We start from the raw sequence: 7,431 nt of genomic DNA on the forward strand, positions 1-7,431 counted from the left end.
TGCATTCTTCGAAGTTTTCTATTGCCTCTTCATGCTACGTTCTAAACAAGCTACTTCCGTCACTGGACAAGTTCTGGTAGGTTTCAGATGTCCTGCATAATTAGAACCGAACCATGCCGTGTACTGATTGTCTAGGACGCTCTAGGACGACAACGGCAGGTACTGTCATAAACCATCTTGGGAATGCGGGCGCAGGCGATGACGTTTCTTGGAATTTGCCACCTACAATTTCTCAGCCTACAGGCAGAGATACTCTTATAGGCCTGCTGGGCACCATTTCAATCGATATCTTTGTTCCACTGTGATATAGTTTTCTAAATAATTGGGTAAAACAAGTTCAACTAACGAATACTATTTATGTGGTTGTAAAAAAATGTTAAACATACTGGAGAGCAAATGAATTTAGCAAATGAATTTTTAGCAAATGAATATTTCGTGATCGTATGCATACGTAATTACCGTAACAGGATTTTGTGAATAGTATTGTGTTTCAGAAGTCTTGTTGTTAATGAGCAAATTTGGAACATAAATATATATTTATATGAATTTTTTAGAGCTCTTTTGATTAATAATAATAATAATAATTTATTAAAATACAAATATATTTTAAAATAAATCATGCAGTATTTTTCTGTTGACAAATTTATGACTGGTATCGACAATCAAATGTAATTAAATATGCACCATTCTGATAGATATCTTGCAATCTTGCAGTGCTCTTATTCTGTCGGGGTAGAATGTCCGCGACTCTGGGCTAAACTACTATAATTACGTCACAAACAACTTTTTGCATTTTTCGCTATTTATTTCAAATTATCATAAAGCTATGCATAGATAATATCTAAGATATTTAGCTTATATTAATTATTTAAGGATGGGGATCCACAGCAGTTGCTAAAAAAGATAGAAATCGGTATCCAGTTATTTTTTTGTACACATAAGATTGAAAACATCGTCGAGGGGAGAGATATCATCCCTCAAATTTCTCTCTCTCGATCGTATCTCACTGATCCGTAGAATTTAAACTCCTAAGGCCATTTAACCGTATCCCCGCAGTTCGGCTCGTCCTCCAAGGTCAATGGACAGTACTCATCCGCGGTGACTCTCTCCAAATACCCAATACCGTCTATCTTTGGTCTGAACGGTAACTGGGAAACTAGAATACCTTCGATCGGTTCTCTCTCGTCCGCGTCTTCCTCGAACTCCCAGAAATCGTCGTTCGATGTGCCCATCACCGAAATGAAGTCCTTCTCCGTCAAGGTGATCGTCTTCACGGTTCGTTTTTTCGGGGTCGCAGGATCCCGCGCGATGTCCCTAGGGGTGGTAGACTTCGCGTTTGTTTTGCTCCTCTTCTTCTTCGCCGGCGAGGGACTCGATCGTCGATCTTCGTCTAACTGGTCATGCTGGAGGTCATGGTCGTCGCGATTAACGCCTGGTCGGGATTCCTGATCGGCTTCAGACGACTTCCTACTTTCCAGCTGCTGCGATTCCGCGGTGGTTCCCAGGTATGCATTTTTATCGATGGATTCACTCCCGGCCTCGTTTTCACTGGTGCCACCTGTCACCTCCTTCTGCCCCGTATCATTGCCTACAATTTCGATCGGACAGACGGTCGACTCACAGGCTTCGAGGATCTCCCGCGACGGTACCACCGTCGTTTCTGGTATCGCCGCAGCGGGATCGTCTTTACCAACCGAGGCTGTCTGCAGCTCGGCCCGCATTCGTGGATTCTTCCGATACTCTTCCTCCAAGTAGCTGCGAAACTGATCCCTGAAGTAGCCGTCGATCATTTTCCACACGTTGGTGCTGTACCAGGAGAGTATTCCGATCAGGAACACTCCACGAAAGAGCATCCCCAGCATGATTCCGGGCTATCCAATCCACTGCTTCCGATTGATTAAGATGCAGGATTTATTAACGCGTTAAGTGGCGAACGTCAACCCCAAAAATTCCCAGAATATCTTTTAGTTGTTTGATTAATGATAACCGGGAAGTTTAAATTTCACGTGGGAAATAGTAGTTTCAGAAGTTTATACTTTAGTAGTGATAATAGTTTAACTTTTTCGTATTCTAAAAGTCTTGGAAGCGTTTATTGAATGTAATGCAAGGAAAATTGATTTCAAAACTTATTTAAAAATTAGTGTCACTCATATACCGCTTAACGATTAAATGATTTATCGTAATGACCGAGACTGCTGTTAAATAAGACAAAACTGCTCACGCGAGAATTGAACAAATTGACACAATATTTTCCGAAATTAGAAGAATTGCTTCTAACACTAGAAACTCGAGAACAGTACAAGTTTTGTCCTTGGATAAAATTTTGAAGTACGTATAGGTCTCTTGTAAACAACCATTTAATCTTCGTCCCAAAAATATTCTTTGAAAAGATTGATCATCTCTTGCACTTTCGGCCACCCCATAGTGACGAACACCAAGACCGAATTGGCGATGACAAACAGTCGCATCATTTCCAGTCCATCGCTGGATCGTAGCCAATCGCTGAACCCTTGATTGTTTATCTCATCCTTCAAGCTTATCTCTTCTTTGTTGTCCTTCTTGTTGGTCTTTTTGTCGATCGTGCCGGTGTTTTCGTTTTGTCGCCCTTTCGCTGTCCTGCTCTCATTATTTCGTTTCTTCATTGCTTACTAGACAGATCTCATCTGAAAATCGTATAAAATTCTGTTTAATCTATTGATTCATACACTGTTAGAACCTGATCTTATTATTTTAAACTTAAAAAATTGATGGCAGTATAAATAATTGTGACTGTAAATATTATGTTAATCTATCTGTAATTTAAAGAACAAATATTCAAGTTAAGTCCTCTTGAATCACAATGTTTAGTTCATACTTTGATTATTTCTTAGTTACTGTGAATTTTATGTACTCGCGACGTAAATGACTGTACGGAATTAAAAACCGTAGAATAAGTGTTCAGGATGTATATTATTTTCAACTCGTAAAGATTACTAGAAAAAAAGCTTCATTCGTTTTATAATAGAAGGAAACATTTACAACAACAATATTTGAAAACGTTTATAATGTATTTGAAAAATGAGGAATGTTTGGAATGATTCTGTAAAATTTACCTTCGTCCGGGTTCGCAGAAAGTATTTTGTAAATATCGACGTTTGCATAAAATTTCTCAGCCATCTAATTATGATCGTCTCCCTGTTTCGGTGAAATCTCCGAGCTTTCACTTTAACGCGCTGACTAACGAACCAGCCCCTATAAAAATCTCGCGAACCCAAAGTAATTTATTCAAACCAAAATTAAATATTCAAATTTACCATAATGATAACTAGATCCCAGAACGTTACGCAAACTGCTTTTTCGTTATAAACAATTTTTGAGAAAATGCAATGATAATAATTATATTTGTGACAGAAAAGTAACTGAGAAGTCTATCGAATTTCGATGGATTCATTATCTTTAGATATCCAATGAGCCTGGTGACTTTTAGGTTATTCATTTTATTTGTATGACATTTTATTTTTTTAAAATTTGTCGAGAGAACTGCACGAGTTTTATAATGAAGGTACCGAAGATTTTCAAGTAACAAGTTTAAGTGACGTAAAATGCATTTCTGTGAATTCTTTTCTTTCTGCCCACGAGAATATCAGGAGATCCACGTGCATTAGCTCGGGTAGTACAGCGACAGAGGCATATTTCAGGCATTCCTCCACGTAAAGAAGATGCGAGTGCTTGAGTGAGTGCGATGACCGTGATCTGACATACAAGCATGATTCACATGCGTGTGCACAATGCCGCGTATAAAATGCAGCTCTTGAACACGGGGTTTTTAGGACATTGGGACGAACAAGAAAATTATTTATAGCTGCATTTTCTTTACTTCCCATAGATATTTCATTGCCATCTACGCCTAGACGATCCTGTTTTGATACTAGCCTCAGCCAACATCTTATCTGACCAATCACCAAAATCTGCGAATCTTTTCATTATTTAGTTTATTATTATTACTAGTTTCGGCTACTATAATAGCAAATTTTAAAATGTAAATCCGGAACATGTACTTAGTCAATGAATCTTCGTTACTTGAATTTCTAACACAACACTGCTTTTGGCAATAATAAATGAATCATTTATTATCTCAATAAATGAGATAAAATCACAATTTTCGGTACAATTAGTAAGAGAACAATGCTTCGGTAACATTTTATATGTTTCGAAATTATAACGCAGTTTGCAAAGGGCGCTGTGTGCCCGCACCTGGGAACTATTTTAATAAAATTATTCGAGAGAACTGTTATAGCTTTTATACTATGTGAAAATGTATATTTTAGTTCATACTGTTTCGCACGTGCTGTACGCGGAGAAGCGAGACAAATTTACGCAAAGCTTGCGAATGAACCGAGAGGAAATTGTGGCCAGACGAAAAGCGAATCGTTATCGGTGAAAGACAGTCGGTCCACGGCCGACGGCTTCTATGCGCGTTCGCACTTCTCCAAATTTGTGATTCCTTTAATTAACGACCTTTGAATTATTCAAGTTTGTCCGCCAATTATGCTGTTACAGGGAATATATTAGGAGAAGCATCCAGTAATAAGAATCTAAAGAATATAATAATTCATTTTACATACAACTTCGATGTTTAATCTTATTAAGTTAATTCACGCCGTATCGATTACGTTTTGTAATTTTTGGTGTGATGCACATACGAAATTAGAGGGGCTCTTCCCTTCAAATTTTTACACTTTTATAAATGGGCAGCACTTATCGGCTTGATTGCGGAAAATATTTGTCAGATTGAGTCGACTTTTCGTCGTTCTGTGCGGAGATATTTGATCCTATCCGGAACAGCTTTTTCAATTCAGAAATGGATTTTATGGAAATTTGCTGTGATTTTCTCTCATAGTAGATTTCGCTATCAAAAATTAGCTATCGCGTTTATTCTACAAGTATGGAAGTTACTGCCAGGAAACTTAACACTGTTCAGAGGTAGTATTGCAGAAAATGTGGATCTTGATGACAGTAAACCATTGATTAGAACTGAATAGAATGAACCCTTTGTCTCGATCCTGTTTCCATCCTAAAACTTGGACGGTCCTATCGACCTCCTAATTACCAAAGTTTCCACTTCCATTATTTCTGTGGAAACTCGCACAATGTATGACAAAACTTAAATTCGCCGCCGGCAAAAATAGTTGGCTGTTAATTGTGAGACAATTAGAGCTACCCCTGTCTGTGTCATACCGGAAATCGAAGATCAGGAAACTTACTCTACTTTTTGTAATTTCTGTAAATTCTGTAGATGATTTTGCGAATATATTTAAATAGAAAATTTTATTTAACATATTCTTGATATCTATTCATCAATTGTCATCGTCAATTTTCACAAGAAACTAATACAAGATATCGACTTAAGTAAGTGACACATAAGATTACAATGTTTAAATTTGACCACATAAATCCAAGAAATTCAAATTAAATAGTGTAATTAAACAAACTTCAGATTTCCAACATCTATAATAAATGTGAGCAAATTAAGTGCAAAACGGGTAACAAATCTGAAGAATGTAAACGCTCTATTACAATAATTTCAATTTATTAGAATTATTAAGAGAGTAAAACAGATTTCTGTTTAATTCCTGTTTATGTCAAGGGATGCGAACAATTTTTAATTTGCATAAAAATCCACCAATAATAAATAACTAATGATCAACGATATGAATAAGACTTTTAAGTTCACAGGTTTCTAAAACAATTTCTGCCAGCACCGAAAATTATGTTCACGTGGAACCTGACGATGTTTCCATAGCACTTAACGCGCACAGAACACGTACGTTATATTTATCACGTATTGCCTCGAAGGGACGACGAAAGTTCGATGTGCTGCGTGAAGTTCCCTAAATATAAATTACTTGAAAACGGAGTTTCCGTCTGAACAAAACTCACCGCGATAAATTAGTGTCCCGTCGATCACGAGTCAAGTTTAGTGAATCACGATTCGGTTCCGAGTTTCCCAACGGCGGTGGAGCTTTCCAGTCGAAGCTTTCCAGTCGTTCGTGTTCACGTATCGTGGCGCACGAAACGATCGTCTTCAACTGTTTGCTAGTTTTTTTCTCGTCCACGTCTCCGTGTATCCCGTTCATAGGGCTTCTGGAATTGGTAAGCTGATTACAAAATCCTCTTGGTTACGTCAAAGGTTCTCAGAAGTATGCGCACCTAATAATTTAAATGAAAATCTCGAGTAACCTCTACCATGTACATCGTGCATGTCATAATTTAAAGACGGGAGAGCTTAGAGGCCTTTGGAATCTTAGAAAGAGTTTGAAGCGAAATTGTCAAAATTGGAGAAGAAAAAGTTCATTCGTACATTTACGTTAATGTATTAACAAATAATAGTAAATAAAGTAATATAAAGTACTTCCATTAGCGATAATTTATTAATTAAATAAGTTAATAAAGAAGTTCCAAAAGTTATTGGAATTGTGATTGTATAATAAAATAATCAGCTATGTTTCTCTTATATCACTTCCAATGGAATTCTATTTATAATTAAATCTGGTTGCTAATCTAATGTAGAAACTATCGTAATTAAACTCGATGTGTAATTCTACAGATTGCAATCCCATAACTTATCCCTAATTGCTATTAATCAAATAAATAAATAAATAAGAGTTGCTTACCCGACGATAAAATTAGCTGGTGTTACAACTTTATTTCAAAACTAAGAATTTTTGCAGATTTGAATCAAGGTTCAGTTTCCAAGGGAACCTGTTTTCCCTTGCAAAGCTGAATGAAAACAAAATATTGAGAATCGCATTAAAATGTTTCTACGTTAAAAGTTTTTGACGCTTCTGTTTTTAGCATCGTTATTTTACGAACTAAACTTAACCTTTGTACTTGGAAAATTAATAATCTAGAAAATAATCCGCCTCCGTACAAAAGTTCGTCCTCTTGTGCTATTTAATTTGTAATCGACAAACTCTGTTTCCTTTTTATTATTTGTTCACTTAGCTGGAGAACATTCAGTATAATAACAAACTCTACCAGTTTGCAGAAATGTATTCTTTATACAAAATTTTTTTGTTCGATAAATAGGATTTAAATTGTCTGTGAAATCAGCTGTCTTTTCCTCATAGATTATATTAATGTTAACATTTACGGATTAATTCATTTTGTTTAACAAGTTACGTTCATGAAGGTTGATGTAATTTTTATATCTACGACTATTTACGAGATTTTCAAGAGTCGGCAGCAATTAATTCAGCGCATAATGATCGATGTATGTATGTTTTCAAATATGATGATGCTTTTTCATTTGGAGTGATCGTTCCGGTTAAATCAAAGAGTGCTTCGTCAATCATTTTCTGCGTTTTATACGATACCACCAATGCAAAAGAGATTGAAAAAATGGTGATGAACAATTTTATAATAGAAATATCTGGAAGTTTTGTAGATATT

At 36.3% G+C, this 7,431-nt stretch overlaps 3 protein-coding genes across 3 annotated transcripts in view; 1 reads left to right on the forward strand and 2 right to left on the reverse strand.

Moving 5' to 3' along the window:
* LOC144478715 (uncharacterized) overlaps positions 1–7,431 on the forward strand; it is a 113,617-nt gene that overhangs the window by 10,914 nt on the left and 95,272 nt on the right. The gene's annotated exons all lie outside the window — the stretch shown is intronic.
* Positions 792–1,869, reverse strand: LOC144467620 (uncharacterized). The gene has a single exon (XM_078176512.1). The coding sequence runs from the start codon at positions 1,860–1,862 to the stop codon at positions 1,029–1,031; it is 834 nt and encodes a 277-aa protein (XP_078032638.1). The 5' UTR covers positions 1,863–1,869; the 3' UTR covers positions 792–1,028.
* On the reverse strand, positions 2,356–6,093 carry Xport-a (exit protein of rhodopsin and TRP A). The gene is made up of 2 exons (XM_078176521.1): positions 5,920–6,093; positions 2,356–2,663 (listed from the first exon to the last, which is right to left on the reverse strand). Exon 2 carries the CDS (start codon positions 2,640–2,642, stop codon positions 2,358–2,360), a length of 285 nt encoding a protein of 94 aa, XP_078032647.1. The 5' UTR covers positions 2,643–2,663; positions 5,920–6,093; the 3' UTR covers positions 2,356–2,357.

The sequence above is a fragment of the Augochlora pura genome, chromosome 1 (assembly GCF_028453695.1).
Source record: "Augochlora pura isolate Apur16 chromosome 1, APUR_v2.2.1, whole genome shotgun sequence".
In the NCBI taxonomy this organism is placed as follows: Eukaryota; Metazoa; Arthropoda; class Insecta; order Hymenoptera; family Halictidae; genus Augochlora; species Augochlora pura.